Source organism: Natrix helvetica (assembly GCF_964273705.1).
Source record: "Natrix helvetica genome assembly, chromosome: 7".
Taxonomy (NCBI): domain Eukaryota; kingdom Metazoa; phylum Chordata; class Lepidosauria; order Squamata; family Natricidae; genus Natrix; species Natrix helvetica.
In genome coordinates this window covers 53,741,087-53,765,998 of record NC_138558.1, presented here as the reverse complement: position 1 = coordinate 53,765,998, position 24,912 = coordinate 53,741,087, and the positions used below count along the sequence as shown (strand labels likewise).

Below are 24,912 nucleotides of genomic sequence, written 5' to 3'. Positions count from 1 at the left end.
ACCTTCTGGTATTATCACTGGTCTACTGCTAGTGCCTGAAGACTGCAGTACCTAATTAAGAACAAAAGCAGCAGTATTCTCAGTAGAAAAATCAAACATACTAAGTGTGTTTAAATGCTCTTTCAACCTTTATTTATATTTAAACCAATTCATGATATCCTGTCCTCTCAGAAGTTATTTAAATACGGAGAAGTAGCCCAACTGCTACAATTAGTGTAGACCCAAAGTAATGTAATATGCAATACTCTGGGGTTCCCCGAAAATAAGACCTCCCCAGATAATAAGCCCAATCAGGCTTTTGAGCCTATGCGCTAAAATAATCCCTCCTCCAAAAATAAGTGCTTCCTGAAAATATTGCAACACAGTAGCAGCCATGAGGTGACCACGCTTGCCACCTCCTGCACCGCAAAAATAATAAAACCTCCCCGAACATAAGGCGAAATGTTATTTCAGGAGTCAAAAGAAAATAAGACCCTGTCTTATTTTCGGGGAAACACGGCACTTTTTACAACCCATGAAAAAAGCTGGGTTTTTCAAAGAAACTTCTATCCATAGAGGATCATGATCTTATAGTGAGTTTATCAATATCATAAATACACACACACATACACTTTTAAATGTTTTTGTCATGGCTTACATTTTAGAATATACTGTAAAACATATTTTATACACAGAACAGCTCATTGGTCAGAATATTAAAAACTACAATCAATGTTGACATTTTTTATAGTTTCATAGAGGTAATACTTGAGTTATGAATGTAATGGAGCCTGCCCATTACATACCCACATGAGGTATCTCAAGATATGGAAAGCCATGGGGGGGAGGTGTCGTCTAGCGATGGAATAGGCTACTTGCTTCAGACCACCCAAGGCCTCACCCAACCCCTGAGATATCTCATGCTCCCTCCCCTGTGCTCCCCACAATTGCTCCCCCCCCCAGCCTGCTGTGCCAGGTCACTTACCTGGTGAAGATGTAGCAAGCTGTCTCCTCTCCAGCCTTTCTGCTGTGGTTTCTTTGCCTGTTTGCAGTCTTGGCGCAAAATGCATTTGCAAGTTGATGAGACATTGGGCCAGTGAAATCGCATTTCTTGCAATCCCCCCATCAGCTTGCAAACTCTTTTTCCGCCAAGACGGGGAGCTTCTCAGGGCCTTGATCCCACGCTACTTTAGGCCTCTGTTCTCCGCGAATGCACCGAAGCAGGCAAAGGAACCGGCGGCTTGCTAGATCGCTGCAAGGTAAGTGAATCTCCACAGGCCCCATGACGGTGGTGACCCAGGGCCGGGATTGGGGGAATAGGTAGGGTGAATGTTCCAGTGCCTCTGCAAATGTTCGTGAGTGTGAACGACTACTGTGGTGCTGCAACATTCCTAACTTTGGGCTGTGTCGTAAATTGTTGTAAATACTTGGGAGGGTGTTATATAGTCGTAATATAGAATGGTTGCTACGTGAACTGTCGTAACTTGAGAATTACCTGTATATGAAGCAAAATGCAGTATAGTAAAGCATAGAGGCAAAGATTAAATGACAGGAAGCTGGCAGATTACGTTGGATAGCCATGGTAGCACAGTTAGAATGCAGTACTGCAGGATTAACTCACTGCTCACTCCAGGAGTTCGATTCTGATCAACTCAAAGTTGACTAAGCCTTCCATACTTCCGAGGTCAGTAAAATGATAGATTGTTGGGGGCAATATGCAGACTCTGTAAACTACTTAGAGAAGGCTGTAAAGCACTGTGAAGTTTAAGTGGTATTGCTCTAGGGATAATCTGATCCAGTGGTGGGAGTCAGATAATTCAGGGGTGTCAAACTCAAGGCCTCCAGGATGGATCTGGCCCATGGGATGCTTAGATATGTATGGCCCAAGGGCCGCCCTGGAAAGAGTGAATGTCTGGCCCACAGTGCCTCTGCCAGTGAAAACGGAGCTCAGGAGGGCTGCACACGGCCGTCCTGAGCTCAGTTTTTGTTGGCAGAGGGTTGCAGGAGGCCGTCCCAGCCGAAAACAGAGCTTGGGAGCCTATTTTCTCTGGCAGAGCTCTCAGGCCACAACAGGTGCCCCCGACACGAGTAACATCAAGGTGACTATGCCCACCCTGGCCACACCCACCCTGGTCCCCCGAGGTCAAACACAATCCTAATGCGGCCCTCAATGAAATTTGAGTTTAACACACCTGAAATAATTTAACAACCGGTTCTCTGCCCTAATGACCATTTTAAGTATAACAAAACGATATACCGAAAGGGTTAGGGCATGAATGTTAGGGCCTCCTTGAATGCAAATGGGAAGGCACGGTATGAATTCTATGAATGAGCCACGGAAATACACTCCCTCCCTGAAAGCTCACATTTCCTCATTTGGGGAGCACCACTGCTTTACTGTTGTGTTCAACGTCATGGCTCAGTTAAACTCTTCAGCTGTGCTGGGCTGCAGTTCCCATCACCCTCAGGAAGCCTGGGCGATGGAAACCTTAGGCCAGACTCCTCGCAGCTGAAGCAATCAGTCTCACCCAGGGTCAGGTTGGCCGTCATGGGAGGTGTGGCCCATTCCCCAGCTCCGCCACAAATGCAGGATGAGCCTCCTGCAATGGCCAACCTGACCTTGGGCGAGACGGATTGCTTCAGCTACAAGAAGCCTGGCCTAAGATTTCCATCACCCAGCCTTCCTGAAGGTATTAGGAACTGCAACTCCTGCCATTCTGAGAAAGTCTCAATGATTCCTTAGTGTTGCTTGCAATTCTCGTTACAGGGAGATGCTTGCGTTGCTTCTAAACATGTCCTTCCCATGATCTTCCAGGGCTTGATTCTGCAAAGGCAATTTGCTCTGGTGGTATTGCTGTCTAACCCACATTTTTGTATCATATCAAATAGTAGGGTATGGTCTACTTTATCAAATGCCTTACTGAAGTCCAAGTAAATTATATCCACGGCATTTCTCTGGCCCACTAATTTTGTCACTTTGTCAAAGAATGCAATAAGATTAGTCTGGCATGATCTGTTTTTGACAAACCCATGTTGGCTTTTGCTTATTACTTTGTTTGCGTCTAGATGTTCGCTGTTTCGTTGCTTGATTATCTTTTCCAGAATTTTCCCTGGTATTGTGGCCAGGCTAGTCTGTAGTTTCCTGGATCTATTTTTTTTTCCTTTTTTGAAGATGGGAACTACATTAGCTCTTTTCCAGTCCTCTGGCAGTTCCCTGGTGCTCCAGGATCTTTGAAAGATATAGTTCAGTGATTCTGAGATCTCGTTTGCCAGTTCCTTCAGAACCTTGGGGTGTAATTCATCCAGTCCTGGTGATTTGAACTCATCTAGGGTAGACAGGTGCTCACTTACCATTTTCTTCCCTATTTTAACTTGTGTTCCTAATCTGCTTTTTGTGGTGCTGTTTTTTATAGGTCCAACTGTTTTTTTTCCTTTGTGTAAAGACAGTTGTAAAAAACAAATTAAGTAGTTCTGCTTTCTCCCTGTTGCTTGTCACCTTCTTGACACTTTCTCCCAGCAATGAACCAATTATTCTCTTGACTTTATTCTTGCTTTCAACATGTTGGAACCTTTTTTTTTTGGTTATTTTTTACTTTTGTAACAAGCCTTTGTTCATTGTGAGCCTTAGCTTTCCTCACTTCATCTTTGCAGCCTCGGGCTATTTGCTGATGTTTTGCCTTAGTTATGTGCCCCCCTTTCCACTTTTTATACTTTTTGTCTTTGAATTTGTCAGAGAGTTCTTTATGCAGCCATGCTGGTTTCTTTTGAGAACTGTTATTTTTCTTCTTCATTGGTATTGTGCTAGACTAGGCTTTTATAATCTCACTTTTCAAAATTTCCCAAGCTTCTTGAATTGTTTTCCCCATGAGGATTCTCATCCATGGAATCCTTCCCAAGCTCAGAAAGTTTATTGAAATTAGCTCTCTTAAAGTCCAAGACTCTAGTTTGACTTTGTTATATTGCTTGTGCTTGCATAACATTGAATTCCAATATTGCATGATCACTTGCCCCCAAGGTTCCTGTAGCTTCAACACCTTCTATCATTTCCTCTCTGTTAGTGAGAATTAAATCCAATATGGCTGATCCCCTTCTTCCCTTCTCTACTTTTTGGGAAACAAAGTTGTCTGGTAGGTTTGTTAGGAACCTGTTGGATCTTCCACTTGGTGAAGTTTGTCTCCCAGTTGATGTCAGGGTAGTTAAAATCCCACATTATTATTGTGATGTGCTTCCTACATACCTTAGTTGCCTAGCAAAAAGTTCATCTATTGCCTCAGTTTGGTTGGGTGGCCTATAGTAATGTCATTTTTTTCATCTTTAATATTGATCCAAATGCATTCAAGATCATATTTGTCATTATTGTGCTCTATTTCTGTAGAGATGTAGTTATTTCTAATATATAGTGCAACTCCACCTCTTCTTTTATTTGGTCTATTTCTTTTAAATAATTTACATTCCTCTAGCTGTATGTTCCATTGTGGGTTTCATCCCACCATGTTTCCGTAATAGCAACAATATCATATCTCCCCTCATGTCCTTCTAATTTCTAATTCTCCCTGTTTAGTCCTCATAATCTTGCATTTGTGTATAGGCATTTGAGTAAAAAAGCAGTACATTCTTTTATTTATCCAATCAGAACAATGTCTGATTGGATTAAAACATTGTTATTTTCAATCACTATCCTCTATCTTATGGAGATTTGATTTACTTCTTCCCTGCTGGGTTTCAGGAATACAAGTTGGACCTGGCTTTTCCATCTAGCTCAGGAGAAAAGCACACTTTGAATGCTGAGATGCATTAGTGGACACACTTTTTTTTAAAAAAGCAACAGTAGTTAGACTGATATATTGGTTCATAGTGCTTTAAAAGTCTCTGTAAGCAATTTATACTGTCGGCATATTGCCCCCAACAACTTGGGTCATCATTTTACGGACCTTGGAAGGGTGGAAGGATGAGTCAACCTTGATCTGGTCAGGACTGAAAAGCTGGCAGAGTTAGCCTGCAATGTTGCATTCTAACCATTGCACCACTACGGCTAATAGTACTATTGAAATAATTATTATTTGGGGTTGGGTTCATTTTTTATTGATGATTGTTTTAATGTTGTTTCTGATTGTTACCGTAGATATTTTATAACCTTGAAAAATGTGCAGCATATATACAGTATATAGTAAATAAATGGGGAATGCCGTTGTACAAGAGAAAACAAATTAAGTTTTGGCGTTGAAAGAATCATGTTTAAAAGAATATTCTTTAAAAAATTATATAGCCACCAACCTAATATCATAACCTTAGACAGCTTAAAAACAGGGATGATAAGAAGTGTTAGGGTGTAACCAACAAGTTGGGTAGACAATATATTGCACCAGGCATGTTATGTATCTTTAAGAGAGGAACTCTGCTAATTAGTAGATTACAGCATTTAAATTGCAGCTGATGTTGTTGCTCTCTCTCTCTCTCTCTCTTGATTGATGTATGATAACTGCTGTCTAACTGTTACTACTGTTGCTACTACTTACTGTGTGTAAGTTATTTGCTACTTGTATCCAAGTTATCTTGGTAGTATTGGACTGTTTTTTCTGTGTATGACTTTTTGGCTGTGTTTATGGATTTTGCTATATTCTTCAAAAAGTAAAGTTTATTTTGTTACTTTACTATCCATTATTCAGTGTGGTTGCTTTATCTATCGCACGCTGCGTATACTTTACAGGGTTGCTCTGTTATAACCTCGACCTGGGGTTCATTGCTAGTGCTTAATCGCACCAGTACCGAACAAGAAGCATAAAAAACAGCACAAAAACCTCCAGTGTTTCCAAAAACAATACTCAGCTCACTTTGAAAAAAACAATTTTCTTGGGTTCCAGCTACACACTACCCCAAGACATCTGGAAAAAGTCAGTTCTTCAAGGCTTTTTAGAAGGTGAGGAAGGTCAGGATCCTCTCAGAGGCAGGGTGTTTTAAAAGTAAAATATCAGTATAAGTAATATTATACTGAGTGAAATTGTCTTCTTGATCCTGCCAATGTTTGCTTTACCAAACAAACAATATACAAATAAGTTCCATAGAAAGATAATACTCCCTCAACCTCTGCATGCAGACAAAACACCCCACCAAATGCTTACATTTCTCATGACTGTGTCCAATGCTGAATCCTGACCTGGAATGAAAGAATACAATTCCTGAATTCAGTGAAACACTGATATCTATTTTTTAGAAAGGGATGTTATCATACTTACTCTGCACTGCTGCTATTTCAATAGGATATTTGCGAGGTCTTCCTCTTTTTCGTTTAACTATTACTTGCTGCTGTACCAAACAAGCCAAAAGATTATTATTAGTTAAAAAGAACACTTGAAGATATCCTCTAAAACAAATATAGGAAGGAAAAAAGGTTGAGAACCATTAAAGAAAATTAATAACAAACAGAGTTACTGTGATCTAACCTTTTTTTTTGCAGGTTAGCACCAATGAAAAGTGGTTGTTAGTCTCTAGGGTATGCAAAATATTTCATGAATTTTCAAAAAATGACTAGTTCTGAGTAAGAAATTGAAGTCTTTATTTTGTAGCCTGAGCATTTTGGCTTCAGTCAGAAAAGAAGTGTTCCAAGTTTAAAACACTCTGTTTAGAGTTTGACATGCTTCACAATCACAACTATAGGTAGTGCCCCATCTATGACCAGTGGCTTAGCAACTGTTCAGTTAACTCCCTCAAAACTACATGATTCAGTTTCAAAAGTTATGGACCTTGCAGCACCCCTGAAGTCATTTTGCCCTTAGAACCAACCATAGGGATGCTGCAGCACTACCCACTCACCTATCCTGCCCCTGCCTACGGGTGCCTGTAGCCATTAATCCACTCAGGGGAGATCAGGCCAACTGTAGCACATGTAAATTGGCATGCTTCCCAGCTTCCTTCCCACCAAGAAAGCAAGGGGGAGATCAAGTCATTTGGAATTTGCAAGCCTCCAGCTGCCCTCCAACCTAGGGGCTTGCAGGTCTTGGCCTGCTCCAGGGTCCAGCAGCACCCAACTTACTTTTCTTTTTTTGCAGTTTCTGAGACACAGGATCAGCTTTCTTACTGAGCCAGTCTCGGGGCAAAGCAGTTGTTATTCTCACAAACCTGTAGAGGGCAGCCTTTTAAATGGAGCCTCCTTAGTATTACAATAGCACATGTTGCAGAATAGTATGAATTTGCAAACACCAGCTGGTCTGCTGTCTTCTAGGTTGCTGGGTGGATAGGAAGCTGAAGGACTGCAAGAGGTGAGAAGCAGAGCAGAGAGTGCTTCAGGAGGTGGGAAAACCTCAAGGCAGGCAAGCCTTGGCCTGCATTAGGCCTCCTAGGGTCTCTCCCTCCCCAAGGTACTTTGTGCTTCACTTAACATCCCGTAAGTTAATTTAATAGCTGCATCAGAGAGAGCAGGGGTCGTTGTAAGGCCATTTAATTTAACCGTAATGGTCTCCATTACGATTGTAACTTGAACTCAAAAAGGTTCATTTTTTTACAATACAAAAAAGTTTTTTTTCTTTCTTTCCTTCATTCAGATTACTTTAGGAGCTAAGTAGTTAACGATTTTGATCCATGAATTATCTGCAACGTAGCTATTATCTTGATTACCTAGAAAAACATTAGTGAATTGTTTGTTAGTCTGGTTTTTTGTCTTTTATATTGTTACAATTGGGCAAAACATGATCATCTGAAGCACATACAAGCAACTTTCAAATGAGTGACTGATACTGACCAGACTGCTTCCCTCAACAGGATTCAAACTGGATTCCAGACCTGAAGTGTTAGAACTATCCATTCTGCCAATAATTTTATCTGCAGGAAAGAAATTCAAGAAACCCAACTTATATGAAATGCTTATATAATTATTTTTAGCAACGACATAATCTGTTGACTTCCTCTGAACAGCGTAAGTCTGGCTTCCATTTGCTGCACACCCAATCATTTTTACTTTTATGACAACCTTAGTAAACTTCAGATAATTACTTGCCTTATATTTTGCTGTATCATGGATCTAAAATTCACATTTATATGGTTATTTATTATGCTAAAAATTAATCAGGAAACTGACTGTCCCAAAAAATGGAAATAAGTATATTGCTTCTACAGGACAGAAATGTCAAATAATAGAAAACCACCCTATCTACTTTATCTTGTTCAACACAATATCCACAACATGGAATGGTTTATAATTTATCTCATGAATGAAGACAAATATCCCTGTCCTAGGATAATGATGTGAGATCAAATTTAGGTCGGTCAATGGGACCAGGGATGTACTCTTCCGAGCTTTCAGACTCATGATGGAGTCCATCTTCAGGGAACTTCTCTGTACTAGAATACATGCTTTGGGCTGTTCTGTTGAGTCATGTTTATGTGGGGCCTTCTTATTGGCTGATTGGTGTGTTGATGGCTGGCGACTGGCTGTTATTTCCTTGTGCTGCCAAACCCTCAGCTCCTAAGTATTTGATAAGCTAGTGGTAAATCAACACTCCTGTTAACTGATAAGGGACCCATTTCCCAGGCTTCAATCATTTTGCTTGGAAAAGTAAATCTCTGGTCCCGGTGACCAGACAGCCAACCCAAATTTGTTCTTGCAACTAATGTATCTATTTGAAAAGGAGTAGGAAACAGCTTCTACATCCTAGGAGGCAAATAACATCCTAAGCAGCAAATAGGTAAAACTAATACCACATACATAGCAATGTCATCACAAAATGCAAAGACTGTATACTTGTTTCCTGTCATCTGATGCAAATCATCACACCCGTTTTATCTCTTGCCCTTCTGCAAACACCTCTGAGTAACAGCTAAATGTTAATGGATTCTTCTTTCCATGTCGCTTCTGAATAAGTTTTTAGATTTCATGTCCAGGTAATTAAGTAGGGAGTATAAGGAAAAATAATATTCAAGGAAACTACTATAATATAAATATAAATATTGTAATTCTACTGCTAAGATTGTACAGCCAACTGCTGGAAGAAAAGGATCACTCTACACCTTTTGAATAACTTGTCTGAGAGGCTTTTCAATCTGAAGTTTCAAATTTTCTGGAATAGCAATAGCACTTGATTTCGGTATATACTGCTTCACAATGTTTTACAGCACTCTGTAAGTGATTTACAGAGTGAGCATATTGCCTCCAACAATCTGGGTCCTCATTTTACTGACCTTGAAAGGATGGAAGGCTATGTCAAACTTGAGCCGGTCAGGATCAGGATCAAAGGAATCAAACTCCTGGCAATGTGAGCAAAATTAGCCGGCAATACTGCATTCTAACCCCTGTGCCATCAGGCCTCTTCAGAATAATTAGGCATTGTATCACCATTATCAGCTCAAAAATTGAAATGTATGTAAACAAATTCTCATTAATTTAATGGGTCATGCAATATTACTTGTGGACTGCTGTTTTTTATGGAAAACTCAAACTCATCACACTTGGTATCACCTTTTTCTTTTACAGATTCTGAGGAATGTTTCTCAGCCACAGCATGACATTCAGGCATTTCTTCAGAGTTGTTGGCAGTTTTTTCCTAAAGAATTATAAATAAATAACTGCTGATGAAAGAGAACAACCCCCATTTAATGCTGCTAAAATACTACCAATTTGCTCTCTGCATCACCCTGCATTAACTCATTCTATTTACTCAGGAAGATCCTTCGGACAAGGGATACGACTGATATCTTCCTGTTTCAATGTCACTTGACATGGGTTACCAAGTTACCTCCTTTTCAAACTTAAGCAATTTTGGCTGTTTTTGGTTACAATAAATGAGGTGTTTTCTCTTTGTCCCCTCTCCTTCTTGCTTAAAAGTCTGTGCTGACCAATTGGCCCCCATTTTCACCCGAATCTTCAATAAATCACTAGAGATGTGCTATGTTCCTTCTTGCTTCAAACGCTCTACTACCATTCCAGTTCCGAAGAAGTCTTCCATCAAGGAACTATAGACCAGTTGCTCTAACATGTGTTGGCCCACCTGGAAACCATCATGGATCTGCTGTTAGACCCCCTTCAAATTGCATATTGAGCAAATAGATCGACAGATGCTGCTGCTAATAAGGCTCTGCACTACATCCTACAACATCTTGAATCTCCAAAGACCTATGTAAAGGTCCTCTTTGTAGACTTTAGTTCAGTATTCAATACCATCATTCCAGACATTCTTCTAACTAAGCTAAACTAGCTAGCGGTACCTGAACACACTTGTAAGTGGATGGTAAGCTTCCTAACAGACAGGAAGCAGCAGGTGAAGCTAAGCAGAATCACATCAGATACTTGTACAATCAGCACAGGGCCACCCCAAAGTTTTGTGCTCTCCCCACTTCTCTTCTCTCTCTATACCAATGACTGCATCTCAAACGATCCATCTGTTAAACTATGAAGTTCGCAGATGATACAACAGTGATCGGTCTCATTTGAGACAATGATGAATCCGCATACAGACAGGAGGTAAAACTAGCCTCGTGGTGCGACCGGAACAATCTTGAACTGAACACACTCAAAAAAGTAGAAATGGTGGTGGACTTTAGGAGATACTACCACCCCATACTACCACCTCTTACAATACTAGACAATATAGCATCAACAGTAGAGACCTTCAAATTTCTAGGTTCTATCATATCTCAAAACCTAAAACCTACAAAAAGCTAATATCAAAAATGTCATTAAAAAAGCACAACAAAGAATGTTCTTTCTGTGCAACTCAGGAACCTCAAACTGCCCAAGAAGCTGCTGATATAGTTCTACAGAGGAATTATTGAGTCTGTCATCTGCACCTCTGTAACTGTCTGGTTTGCTTCTGCAACCCAACAAGACAGACACAGACTTCAGAGGATAATCAGAACTGCAGAAAAAACAATTACTACCAACTTGCCTTCCTTTGAGGACCTGTACACTGCACGAGTCAAAAAGAGGGCTGCGAAAATATTTACAGACCCCTCACATCCTGTACATAAACTGTTTCAACTCCTCCCCTCAAAACAATGCAGGCTATAGAGCAATGCACACCAAAACACATGAACAGTTTTTCCCCGAACACCATTACTTTGCTGAACAAATAATTCCCACAACACTGTCAAATTATTTACTAAGACTGTATTACTATTAATGTTCTCTTCGTTCCTATCACCCATCTCCTCCCACTTATGACTGTAACTTTGTTACTTGTATCTTTATGATTTATATTGTTTCCTAATATGATTTGATTGCTTATTTGTACCTTATGTCTATCATTAAGTGTTGTACCTTATGATTCTTGACAAATGTATCTCTTCTTTTATGTACACCGAGAGCATATGCACAAGACAAATTCCTTGTGTGTCCAATCACACTTGGCCAAAAAAAGAATTCTATTCTATTCTCAATATCAGACTTTCTGCATACCATCATCTGGAGCAAGGTACAAAGCAAGATGGCTTTGTAAACCAGTAATTGTAACCACAAGGGTATATTAGACCTTACAAGTGAGCATGAGTACAGTTGAAATGGAATAAGTTGATTCTTCTCTTTTTTATTTATAAATAATAATTGTTATTCCAAGCAGGGATATACAAAAATCAAGAAATGATACTGGATGTAAAAAGAAAATGATCTATCATTAGCGATCATTATGTGCCCATAATATATATACAGTATATCTTGCAATGTATTTTAATGAATCACACAATACCTCATTAATTTCTTGTTTGGCCTCCTCTTCCAAAATTTGGCATTGTGTACCACCACCTGTAAAATAACATTAATGTTTTCTTGAAATGATTTCCAAAAGTGTAGTCAAAAGGATGAAAACTTATTTGCACCATTATCTCAATCAAGCAAGGCCATAGTTTGAACTCCCCCATTTACCCTCTTCAATAGTAGGACTCCTCATTGCTTCTGGCATGAAATTCTCTTCGTTCTGATTAGGTCTTTCTGGCTACAACCAAAGGAGAGGAGAAATGAGGACAAGGACTGCCTTCTTGGATTGGCCAGTCCTTAACCCCAAACCTCAGTGCATACCTCTGATATTTTTTCTTTAAGAATTTGACCTTCTATTGCTTCTGTTATGACCATAGCATGTGTACTTCCAAAGGCTAAAAAACAAAAACAGAAATATAGAAGTATTAATCAGAATCTAATGTTGCCATGACATATTAGTAGAAAACTATCAGTAGTAGAAAATTACTGCCACCCATTTCCATAATCCCCATCTCAGACACCAACAACAGCTAAGCCTCCTACAACCTATCCCATCCCATTGGGCACACCAACTCTGTGGTGTATTTCACAGACAAAAGCCAGGAAAAGTACCAGACAAGATAACTCCTTCTTGCTTCTTGCCCCCATCTTCACCCACATCTTCAATAAATCACCATGTCAGGCCTGCAGCCATATTCCCTTTTGGATCTTTGGCCTGCCACACTTTCTATTATTCTACTATGTCATTTTTATTGGGGGGATTCCACTTGGACCTCATGTCCACATTCCAGTGTCTGAGTCACAGAAGGTGTTGGGTGGTGATATTGGATGCTAAGCCCCTAGACCCAAACTTGGCAGCATTCAGAGTGGCATCAGCTGTATACTCCATTGCCGCAATGATTTTGTTGACATTCTTTCTAAGCTTAGTGTCCCCAGCTGGGAGTTTGATGTGTAACTGCTCAACCAAAGAAGTGAAGCTCTGGATAGAAAGGAAGAGAAAGCAGACATCTTAATCGCCCAGGCAGCCACCTGATGCGTTTTGTGGCAGACCTTTTCACCTTGCTTGTCCTCCGCCTTGAGCCCTTCAAAGTCAGGGGAAAGGACAGAGGAGGATGTGAGCGCAGCCACTGGAGTGTCCTCAGGGGGCAACTTCAATAAGTCCTCCAAGCTAGCATCTACAATGTATAGCTTCCTGTCACTACCACTAGGGGTGGCAAAGGTGCCCGGCTGCGCCCATTGTTTCTGCACTACATTTAGGAATAACTTTGGAACAGGAACTATTTCTTGAAGTTGAACTGGCTCCTCAAAGAGGCCCTCACTGAGGTCCAAGGGATCTGGAGCAGGTTGTTCAGGGCCAGAAGAACCAAATCGGGTTGAGGCTTTAGCCTTACCCAATATAGTCTTTGGCTTGTTTAAGTAAACCTGAGAATGCAGGTTTGTCAGGGATGGTTCTTTCATCCCCCAAAAACTCGGGTTCCTGCCCTGGAAGAATGTCCTCCTCCCAATCTGAATCCCCGCTGTCCAGCGAGGAATGGGGTGACACTGGTCTTTGTGCCTGGTCTGCCCTCTGCAGGTCAGGAGGCCCTGGATTAGGCCTAGGCCGCTGTGCACGCTTGGTCTTGCACTGCATGCCAGCCTAAATGCCTTGAGAAATGGCCCTGGCAATGACCTCCTGCATCTCTGAGGAAAGCTTGGGACCCCGGTCCTCTGTGAGGCGGGCTCTTTTGGGTGGAGGGGGCAAGGCCTGTTGGGGGGCTAAGGATCCCGCAGGTATGACCTCCTCCTCCACTTCCAGCTGGCAATCAAAGAGGTCAGCATGCTCAGTCATCGAGGGCCTTGGGGGACCGCCTGTGATCAAGGAAGCCTCAGGGGGAAATTCCTGTTCCTCCTCACTGTCCGATATAGAAGTTGCGGGCCTGGTCCGATCTACCGGAGAAGCATCCCTGGCAGGCTCCTGAGGAGAAACTGTGGCCTGACCCTGGGCCTTAGAGAATTGGTTCTCTGGTGCCGTCTGGCGACATGAGGCATCCCTATCCTGGCCCTGTGCCTGCTTCTTGCTCTGCCTGGACGATGGCAAGGATGCCTTAAGGGCTCCCCAGATGCCCTACCAGCTTGTCTGGATAGTCCCTGCCAGTAGAGGTGCCCGGCTGTCCTGAAACCCTGGGATCCTGTTCAGCCATCCTTCCCTGGTGGGGCCCCTGCAATCAGTGGATAGATCAGGGATTGAATAACTCACCACCTGCTATCACAGCAGACAAGAGGCTAAAGCGCTCCCACAATGAACACACTGAGGCCACAGATATAAGCAAGGCCGAGTCAAGAGGAAGTGCCAGAAAAAATCCCCCGGTGCAAGCTGCTGCGCTCCCAGAACTAGCGCAGAGGAAGAGGTAAAGGGGTATGACCGGGGGAGGCCAAAAACCCCTATGCCGCCCAATCCAATAGTCAGAGATAAGAGCAGACCCATCGAACCAACCCGGACAGGAAAGTGATCTGCACAGAGCGAGGCTACCGGCAGGCTGATCTGGCAACAGAAGAAAAAAATGTGCCAAAAGGGAGGCTTCACGCCAAAAATAAACAAACCAAAATGGCAGCTGTCACAAAAAAGGCTTCCAAAATGGCAGCAGTCACAAAAAAGGCTTCTAAAATTGCCACCATCACAAGGGAGCCTTCCAAAATGGCCACCACCACAACAAAGGCCTCCAAAATGGCCACTACCACATGTAAGGCTTCCAAAATGGCCACCACCACAAGGGAGACTTCCAAAATGGCCACCACCAGCCGAGAGGACCTGAAAACCACCTGCGGCATCAAGCACAATTCAAAATAAAAGTGGAGGTGCCGTGGCGATCACGCATAGCCCCGCCCACCGCCTGCACTCTTGTGCCTCCAATAGCCTGCCGGACAGTAGCAGGTGTCCGGACAACCCCAGGACCCCTGAAACTGTACCGGTGAACTGGAATCCAAACAAAAGTATTTAACTCACCAAGCCTACTCTCTGGGGAAAAAAGAGAAAAGGAAAAAGGAAGAAAAAAGGTACTTGAAAAACAAAAAGAAGAGTCCAAGTAATCTGCAAAGGACTGAGAGAAATAGAAACGCGTCCACTGGGCTTGAACTGAATTGAAAAAACTGGCAGTCAAGGCAACGAGAGGCGTGGCTAAAATTTCAATTCAGTCCTGGGAAGATTGGCTGAGTTTAACCCATTCTTGAATTCTCCAAGCAGTGTACAGGAAAACTGGCATGTCTTTATGACAGTTGCACTGTCCCAGGGTCATTTGATCACCATTTGTAACCTTCCCAGCTAAAGCTTCTGACAAGCAAAGTCAATGGGGGAAGACTGAAGATTCACTTAACAACCAAAAGATTCACTTAACACCTGCAGTTATTTGCTTACACAACTGTGGAAAAAAGTTGTAAAAATAAAGAACAATTCACTTAACAACTGTTTTGCTTAGCAACAGAAATTTGGGGTTCCACTGTGGTTATAAATCAAGGATATTTGTATATATGTAATTTGTTGGAAAAAAATCTACCTGGATGTGAAGGAAAAATGTTATTATATTCTCTATTTAACGACCTCTTTAATTAAAGTATCCTAAGGTAATAATTACAGTTTTCTCCTTTCATCATCATCATCATTTGTCTGAAAATATAACAGAGCATCGCGTTTAAGTGCAGCAGAAGAGATTTTGGGCTTAAGAGAGGACTTTGGCTCCCATATTCTTATTAACCAGATTGCACAAACCCCAAGAAAGCAAAGCAGCAACAAAGAATTAGATACTCCCTACTTGTTCACTCCAAGGCAGAAAGAGGCCCAGGAGATAGAAAAGTCAAGGTGAGCCACTGACAGGAAGCTTGAACTCCCAGTTGTTTAAAATTCCAGTTTACTGGAACTTCCTATTATAAACTTAGAATACAGCTAAGTCTGCTATTCTAATTATTCATTGTGATGCTCATTTAAAATCATTTTAAGTATGCACATGGTTTCTTTTATTATTACTACATAAGATACAAAGGAAATAATATTTCAGTTTTAGAAATATACCATCAAATACAGAGTTAGATCTTTGTTCATTAAACAGCAACCGGGTGTTTACATTCCTTGCAATTTTGGATTATGAAGCTCTTGGCCTGCATTGCAGACACATTTTTGACAGAAGACATTGACTCTCTTTTGAACAACTTCCTCTTACTTAGGCTGAATATTATCAAGTGAAGGAGCGTTCTAAAAATGTCTCTAATGGAAAAAAATACAATTTAACACTTAATGTCATGTAGAATAATAGATAGGTAGATTCCCATGTAAGAAACTTACATGTGAAAATGTCTTTTAGCTATTCTTTGTGGAGTACAAGCAACAAGTATCCAGGAATCATTTATTTGAACTACAATTATACACACAACAAGAGGGAAAACAGGAGTATGCAGAATTTCTAGAAGAGGGTTTTGGGAATGTACTTTTTCATCAGTAGATTCCATGTCCTGAAAAAAGTTTGAAAACTGTGCAGGAAACTATGTTAGGCCCTTTGAATGAAATATTGTATTGTTAGTAGAGATCAATGAAAAGGCAACTTTCACTTCTCTATGATCACTCACACACTGGCATATATTGTAAACAAATAGATTTAAAATCCCTTAGGTTACCTTTCACAACTAGAATAACAGAATATGTGAGTTGGAAAAGATTATTCCAGTTAGCTCACCCCTTGCTAAGGGAAAGAATCAATTATATCACTGTCAACCAGCGGCCATCCTGCTTTGTTTGAAACTTCCAGGGAAGAAGAGATCCACTGTTCTCAAGTCCCTTACTTCAGTTCAACTGAAACCTGCTAGAAATGCAATGGAGAGACTAAGTTTTGAGGCTTTGTTTTTAATACCTCAAGACACCACAAGTGACTGGATATACAGTCCTGTTAAATGTACATACTATAGTTTCATTGATTGGGACACAAAATTATGACTTATCATAAAAATTAAAAACATGAATTTACTTTTGAGAACCTCTTCGGGCTGTTTCTCTTCATAGTGAAGTTCCTTTTCTGGATTTGTACACAACAGCTGCTATGAAGAAAAAAGAAAAAAATCTCTTTCAACTTTAATAGTATCAAACCCCAATACACTTCTATTTGAAAGCAAGCATGCTGCTGAGTAAACTGCAGAAGAATAACAACAATAATATACTGTTGTATTGCCTCTAAAGCAAGGGCAGGAAGCATGGTGGCATAGAAATGCACTCTTGCTAACTCTCTTAAACCCTAAGGGAGCTTTCAAATTTTTTAAAAATCAATGTGGGAGAAAGCAAGAGTGACAGACACATCTTCTGTATGATTTGCCTTACCTGGAATTGTATGTGTGTGTGTTTACAAAAGAGCTAAACACAGAGCTTCCAACAGAGTGAATGGAAGTCAAATGAGAAGGTACTGTGACTATGCTGTACAAGAAGTATATTTGAATTAAACAAATGAATTAGAAGCTGGAATACTTCAAACAATGTACAGCTACATACATGTAGCATATACATCTATATGTTGTACTACTAGAACTCTTTTGCCTGTAACCCTGAACGGGACAAAAAAAAAATACACGCGGCAACAAATTTTGAATTGAGGTATATCAAATGAGCTAACTTATGGAATGACTAATAAATTGGGGACCAAAGGAACCAATAGGATTGAAAGTTGGCATTTGTGGTCACTTAAATGATGTCATGCTACTGCCCAGAGGTTCAATAGACTAGGTCTGCCCTAATCATCTGGAGGCTGGGCAGACTAGCCCTTCCTTTGGCCATTGGAGATCATCTAAACTGGACCAACCATGGCCCTTTCTGGAGGCTGAGTAGATCAGTCAGCCATGGTTAATTTGGCATGAAGTTAATCCCACTCCCATTGCTTTTTGCTCTTGGTCATTCAGTTTCTGTTCAGGTAAGGAAATATCTCTGAAATGGTAATTCAATGATCATAGGTTGTTTAGGATTTTTTAAAATAAGCATCTATATTCTATAAAGCTTTTGTTTTGAGCTACTTTCTATATGTTGGCAAGCAACTAGGTACAGAGCCTATATTTCAAATAAGGAGCAAAAATATAAGCATGGGCAGACTCTCCCAACAAGAATCTGCTCATGGAACATTTTTTTACATTACAGTCCAATTTAATCAATGTTTCTTGAATAATCTTAATTTCAAATATTTGTTTTCTTCCAAATTAAGTACAAACAACTTTAAATAACTAAACATTTCAAAACACCATTGTACCTCGTCAGTTGCTGTCTCCATCTTTGGTTCCAGACTGTCAGTCTCAAGTGGACACACCACTTTACTGTCTAATGAAAATAATTTAAGCAATTATAATATGATGATTACAATAGGTTATAATCTTATAGTTATCTGGCAACTTTACCCTATACAAATGGCTGAATAAAGCCAACTTTAGTAAATTAAATTTTTTTGAAATTTTATTTGGAAACAGGATTAGGAGGTTTGGTTCCAGAGATAACAATATAAAATTAGAATATATTCTGCAGGATCCAATCTGGGTGTGGCTAAAAAGCCACACACAACAAGCACCATATAAATACAACACACAGAATAGCCCAAAGACACACACTACTGGACAGAAGTTCCCTGAGTATGGGATCCACCAAAAGCTTCGAAGATCAACCAAGATTAGATTCTGCAACATTATCCTATATATTCACCTTCATTTGTAACAGAATGCTATTCTGTTTTACTATTTTCAATTAGTATATTATAGCTTGCTTAAATTTAATAATTTTAATATTATATTTAATAAATATTCAAAATTTAATAGAAAAGCTAAATTTATCGTGGAGAAAAGTCACTACAACTTCTACAACTTTCCATTAGATTATGAAATATGTATTATGGCAGAGACAGGCAATACCTCTTTGCATTTATTTATTCAGTTTTTGAAGTTCATTATGAATTTGCTTATAATATTTTAAATGCACATTACTATTAATAAAGTAACTTTTGGAATGGCAAAATAAGATTATTTTTTTTACAAGTATTATTTATAACTATCAAATTATAATAATACATTTGTTATTTTGTTAGCATGAAGTACTATCAATAAAATTACTTTCACCTTTATTAGTACAGTTGTACAAGAATAGATATTTTTGAACGCCTGTGCCTGAGCAGAAACATAGGTGTTTCTGTTGATTTGGTCCCTGCCTGGAAGGAAATTAGCTGTTTAGGCAGAAATAGATTGAATTAAGAGGGAGAAGAGTGCAAAGAACCCAAGGCAACTGAAGATATGGAGATTCATGTTTTTCTCTCTCTCCACAACAGCTCCCAAATATCCCATTGGCCTTAACCTGTTCCCCCACAAGTCTTCTCAGCCTCTTCTAGTTCCTCTTTTGTACAGAAAATGCCTATTCTATAATGCCTTTCATAGAACAAGAAAACAGAACATGCTTTGTTGGCATCCCTCATACTATACAGTGAAAGTCTATTCTGAAGCCTTACATAAACAGGCTGTTATTAATTTGTTAGACTAAAATCCCACCACTCTAGTCAAATAGTAATACTTTGGTTTTATACTTCATTGGCCTAATTGTTGAGTCCTGGGAAAGAAGAAGTAACAATCAATACTACCTTTATCTCTAGGATGATTGGACTACCACCTTTGTTTCAGAAAACATGAATTGCTACCTACAGTATGTCCAGAAACACAGACCCATTTATGTCATCCGTGGCAAGAAATAAACTTTCTTTCAGGAAGAATGATTATTTCCTGCATTATTCATGAGGTTATTTGAGGGTGGCTAACACAATTGTGTGGCTAACTCAATTTATCATGACATAAAGATACTTCATTTTTATTTTCAAGCACCAATGGTCTATAAACCTTTTTGGCAATGTAATATATAAGGTGGTCCAGTAAGTATCTGATTCCTTCCAGATTTTGCAGACTATAGCCAAGACTATTGGCCAAACAAGCTGTGTTCGACAAGAGATTTTCATAGAATTTCTTGGGCATTTATCCTAGTCTAGTGATGGCTAACCTTTTTCTAAAGGTGTGCCAAAACTATGTGCGTGCAAGTTATCACGCACATGTGTCCTCACCCCCCTGCGCAAGCAACCACCCCTGTGCATGTGTGAGCGCCCCCTGCGCAGGGGGGGGATTTTCACCTTCCCCAGGCTCCAGAGGCTTTCCTGAAGCCTGAGGAGGGTAAAAACGGCCTCCCCCAGCTCTCTGGAAACCTGAAAATCAACTGGCTGGCGCATGCATGCGTGCCAGAGCTGAAAGCTGCCGAGGGCTGCCATGCTGGCAACTATGACTCCGCGTATCACCTGTGGCACGCGTGCCATAGGTTCACTATCACAGTCCTCGTCTATAAAGACACCAGTTTTCACCTGTTGAATCTGGTTGAATAATTCCTTATTTCATTTCTGTACTCGTGTGTTTGTGTTGGATGTCCTCTTTGGTATCCTCTTTCTTAAGACTGTCATCCTTTCTACAATTCACCACTTAATAGTTAATTCATTCTTTACCATTCCTAAGGCAGGTCTACATTTCTTCACAATCAGGAGTGGGGGAGGGGGGAGCCTTTTCTTCCCACATAAAGTTGCAGTCTGTGGGCACTTCCATACTTCTTCCTGGGAACAGAAAATGAACTGACAGCCAGAACTTCAGATCTGGGCTGGCCAAAAGGATAGATTGATCTTAATGAATGCAAAAAAACCCACCAGCCCTGACTTGCCTACTCCATACTTTGTTTCACCTGAGACCTGAACAACTCAGACATTGTAGGTTTTGGTTCTGCTGAGGCAAAGTAATTCAAAATAGAACTTTTGAAATATGAAGTTCTAGAGTAAAAACAAAACCATCTTTCTACTTTGTTCAGTTATTAATACATTTGTCCAAAAGATAAATTGCAGCAGAATCATTTTATCACAGCTAAAATCTAAATATGTAACTTTTTCCCCATTTTTCAATATATTATATTGCTGTCAGGTCCTTTACATCCCTATTGGGACACTGCCATTCCCGGATGTTCCTTTACAATCTCTTTCCTGTTTCTGGTCTTCCTGTCACTTTGATGTACCTGCTTGGGAAAGTGAGGGAGAGGAATTGGCCTGGGGCCATCTGTTTTGGCAGTGGTGCCTGAGAACAACTTATCATCTTCTCAGCTCGAGTTCTTATAACAATTTCACACCTGTGGATTGGCCCACCTCGGACTGGACATAGCAGAGGGGTTTTTCTGCAACGTTTAACCTAACAGCGGGAATTTCAGATCCTGCCTTGCTTTCTTTGCTATTACTTTCTCTCAATAAAAGTTTCCTTTTGAAATAATGTCTGTTTCAAGGGTTCTGCTTTCTTGAAGAGAGGAGAGTCAGGTCCTTACAATTGTTTTATTACCTATTTTCACAATTTTCAATGTTATCTTCTTAACTGTGTTAAATATTATGTTTTTTAATAATATTCTATTTCCTTTTTATAAATAGTATTATCACAGATTATTTCTACCTTATTTTTACTAATTCTAAGATCAATTTAATTAGTCATATTTTGCCAAGGTTTTCCCCTCTAATTCCCGTCTAATTGAATGAAACAGCTTGTAATGGTATAATATAGGAACATAATTAATTTATTCACATTCTGCTTCTTTTGGCCATTTTAAACAACATCTATTCCTTCTACCGTGTTTCCCCGAAAATAAGACCTAGTCTTATTTTCTTTTGGGCCCCAAAATAAGCATGATTCCCTTATTTTGGGGGAATGACTTATTTTTTTTGACACAGGCGGCTGTGCAGCGTGTCCGGCAGGCTGGTGCCGCGACCATGAGACAAGGCAGGGGGCAGGACTGGCCGCTTTCTGTGTGAAAAAGACAAAGCAAAAGACAAAGCAGGATGTGGAAAAAGGTCAGTTCAGGGGGAAAAAAGGCAAAAAGAGCCAGGCGAAAAGTCACACCCTTCTGCCCGCCAGGTTGCTTCACCCTTCCAGAGAAAAGCCAAAATTTTCTGGGATGGAGCACAGAGCAGGGCACACAGGCAGCCTGCCCTGCAGAGCACTGTCCGGCTTTGCCCAGCCTTCCCCATCAGGAAGGAGTCTCCTGCCTTCCGCGGGGCCCTTTCAGTCCTTCCTGCAGCCGCAGCCTCCCTCCAGCCCCGCAATGTTGCCCATCTCTGTGAGGGCCCTATCCAGACGGTGGTGAAGGATACTGTTGGTGCAGTGGGGTCTGCAGAGCCCTGATGCTGATGGGGTGAAGCAGCGCTACAAGTCCCAGCCACAGCATAAGAGAGGCAGCAGGAGATGCCTTGCTGGCTGCTATTGCCAGGTGATATGGGGAAGGGGCCACCAGCATCAGGCTCTGCAAGCCTGATGATGAATGGACTAGGCAAGCTTGGGCGGGGATGGCGCCATGCCATCCTACATAATCCCCCAGCTCCCCCCCAACCCCATCAACAGTTGGGTGAGAAGGTAAAAGAGCTGCCCACCCACCTCTTCCCTTTCACTCCCCTCCCAAGCCGGACTTCCATGCTATAGAGGATGGGCAGATGAGACTCAATCCTCTTACCCAGTCTCTCTCCGCTTTTTCAGAGCCAGTGATGGCAAAAGGCCTCTGCCAGCGCTGTGCATCAGCCTCTGCTGGAGGAGCTTTCTTCTGTCCCCCCTCCCCCTTCTCCAGAGATCACCTGCCCAGCAACAGCTGCCTCCTTCTCCTGTACCTGCTCTTTGGTCCTACGGCACTGCTTTGCACTGCCTGGCCCCGTTTGGCGTTTCAAAGGTGGCAGGTCTGGAGGCCTGCAGCTCTGCCTCCTTGTTTCAGTAGATGCCAGTTTTGCCTTGAGATGGGGCCATTTCAATGCCTGGAGTCGTTGGGGGGGGGGGGTTGCCTTGTCACCTGCTTTCCAGCTCTGTTGCGTTTCTCCACTGCCACATGCAGGGTAACAAAAGAAGTTTGTGGGACTGAAAAAAAAAGTTCAATCAGATCTTTCAACTTCTTGCAAAAAGATCTTGTGAAGTTGGAAGGTCTGATTGAACTTTTTTTAAAATCCCACTACTTCTTGTTTCCCTGCACGCGGTGGCAGAGAAATACAATGGAGCTGGAAAGCAGGTCAGCAAAGGAATGCTTTGGAGACGAGAGGGGAGCTGGACGGTGATGCTCCAAGCTCTATAGTGGTGGAGAAACGCAACAGAGCTGGAAAGCAGGTGGCAAGGCAAACCACCCCCAAGGGCTCCAGGTGCTGAAATTGACACGTCTGAAGGCAAAGACGGCATCTCCCAAAATGCAGCAGCAGAGTTGCAGGCCTCCAGAGCTGTCTCATTTGAAATGGTGAACGGGGACTAGGCAGCACGAGGCAGTGCCAAAGTGGTAGGTGTAGGAGGAGGCAGCTCCCCCTGCCACCTGCCTCGCCTCTTGGTGGTGCCATGCGCCCTCCTGTCCTGATGCGGCCGTGAGCAACCAGATGGTGGGACTGAGTGGGCAGGGCTTAAGTAGGGCTTATTTTGGGGGCAGGGTTTATATTAGGTGCAGGTGTAAAAATCAGGCTAGGTCTTATTTTTGGGGAAATACGATAGTTGCTTAATATTCTATAGAATGTTTGGGACTTGTTTGGGATGAAGTCATGTAAACATCAGGGTAACATCTTCTATTACCAACAACTTCATGTACTCCCCCCCTCACTTGCCTTCTTACAAACCTATTTTCAGAAACATGGGCCAAAGAAATATATGTTATTTTTCATGTTTTAAAGCTGTCAAGAAAGTTCAGTTGTATTTGATTCACTGTACTCTATTTAACCATTTGAAATCATCATTGGCTAGTCTTTCCAATGAAAACGGACATACATTAAAACAAGGGCATTAATAGAAAACCACCACAGGCTTATTTCCTCGGGGGAATGTGATTACTCCACATGCCCTGAGTGACTGGAAAAGACTGCCTCAGAGGCTACTCTTGTCCTTATCTTTAAAACTCCCACATTTCAACAGTTTTGTAGAACCTAGACCAGTGATGGCGAACCTATGGCAAAAAATTCACCTTTTTTTAAAGCCATTTTTCGCCCTCCCCAGGCTCCAGAGGCTTTATAGGAGCCTGGGGAGGGTGAAAAGAGCCCCCCCTCCCCCTCCCGGAGGCCCTCCAGAGGCTTCATGAGCTTCCCTGACGCCTTCGGAGCGTTCAAAACGATCCTCCGAGCAAACCGGAAGTCAGGGAAGCCTCCGGACGGTCCCTAAAGCTTTCGGAGCGCTCAAAACGATCTTCCCATCAAACAGGAAGTGACTTCTGGTTTGCTCGGAGGCTCGTTTTAAGCGCTCCGAAGGCTTCAGGGACCGTCCGGAGGCTTCCCTGACGCCTCCGGAGGGTGTCTGGGGGGGCGGGGAGGCTGTTTTCGCCCTCCTCGGGCTTCTATAAAGCCTCTGGAGCCTGGGGGGGGGGCAAAAAAAGCATGTAAAAATGGGGGGTCGCGCCTGTAGTGCGCGCATGCACACTGGGGGGATCGCACATTGCATTATTGGTGCGGCACGCCTGCACATGACCCCCCTGCGCTCCCCCCACTTATGGCACGCGAGCCAAAAAAGGTTCGCCATCGCTGACCTAGACCTTTACCCACCCAAATAAACACCTTTCTATTTTTGTAGCCATGTATACCTGCGTTATTTACTTCTGCTGTGAGTGTATTTAGCCTTCTATTTTTATAAGCTGAAATACAAATTATGAATTGAATGGTAGAATAGAAACATTTTCAATAAGCAGAAAGTGGTGCTCAAGCCAAGGCATTCACTGATTTAAATATTATAAAAGTGTTGAAACTTTTCAGATGTTTATTATTTAAACTATTTATAGCGCTCACACCTATACAACCCAAAGTATGCATCCAGTATGAAGGTGACATCTTGGTTATAAGAAAAAACCAACTAAATAACACATACAAAATTGTCAACAATTTCAAAGATATAAAATTCACAAGGGAAGAAGAAAAGAACATGCTACTTTTCCATGGTAACCTCATCAGCAAATAGCAATGGCAAATATAGAAATACAAGTTTATTGAAAAATCACCCACACTAACCAAGTGTGCTAATATATTAATAATATAATATTAATATATTAACCCAATCTCTCACAAGAGTAGCTGTGTAAGAATACTATTTAGATGAGCACAAACATGCTACAGCAAGCCTTAACATCAGAAAAAGGAAACAGATCATCTATAAATCTTGCAACAAAATGGATATCCATGCAACTTCATCAAAAAGTGCCTGACACTCAACCCAATAAAGCCCTCCAA

General features: G+C 41.5%; 1 protein-coding gene across 5 annotated transcripts in view; it reads right to left on the bottom strand.

Annotated features, from left to right (window-relative positions):
* BOD1L1 (biorientation of chromosomes in cell division 1 like 1) overlaps window positions 1-24,912 on the bottom strand; it is an 80,144-nt gene that overhangs the window by 15,439 nt on the left and 39,793 nt on the right. The window contains exons 11-20 of one of the 5 annotated variants that reach the window (XM_081959857.1): window positions 17,905-17,972; window positions 16,645-16,714; window positions 11,978-12,051; window positions 11,825-11,894; window positions 11,649-11,704; window positions 9,428-9,512; window positions 7,715-7,794; window positions 6,213-6,282; window positions 6,099-6,133; window positions 3-51 (exon numbers count right to left, since the gene is read on the bottom strand). In XM_081959857.1, the coding sequence (XP_081815983.1) occupies window positions 3-51; window positions 6,099-6,133; window positions 6,213-6,282; window positions 7,715-7,794; window positions 9,428-9,512; window positions 11,649-11,704; window positions 11,825-11,894; window positions 11,978-12,051; window positions 16,645-16,714; window positions 17,905-17,972 (657 nt within the window). Of the gene's footprint in view, window positions 1-2; window positions 52-6,098; window positions 6,134-6,212; window positions 6,283-7,714; window positions 7,795-9,427; window positions 9,513-11,648; window positions 11,705-11,824; window positions 11,895-11,977; window positions 12,052-16,644; window positions 16,715-17,904; window positions 17,973-20,169; window positions 20,275-24,912 lie in introns of those variants that run through there. The other 4 variants (XM_081959858.1, XM_081959859.1, XM_081959860.1 and 1 more) reach the window with 4 other exon arrangements.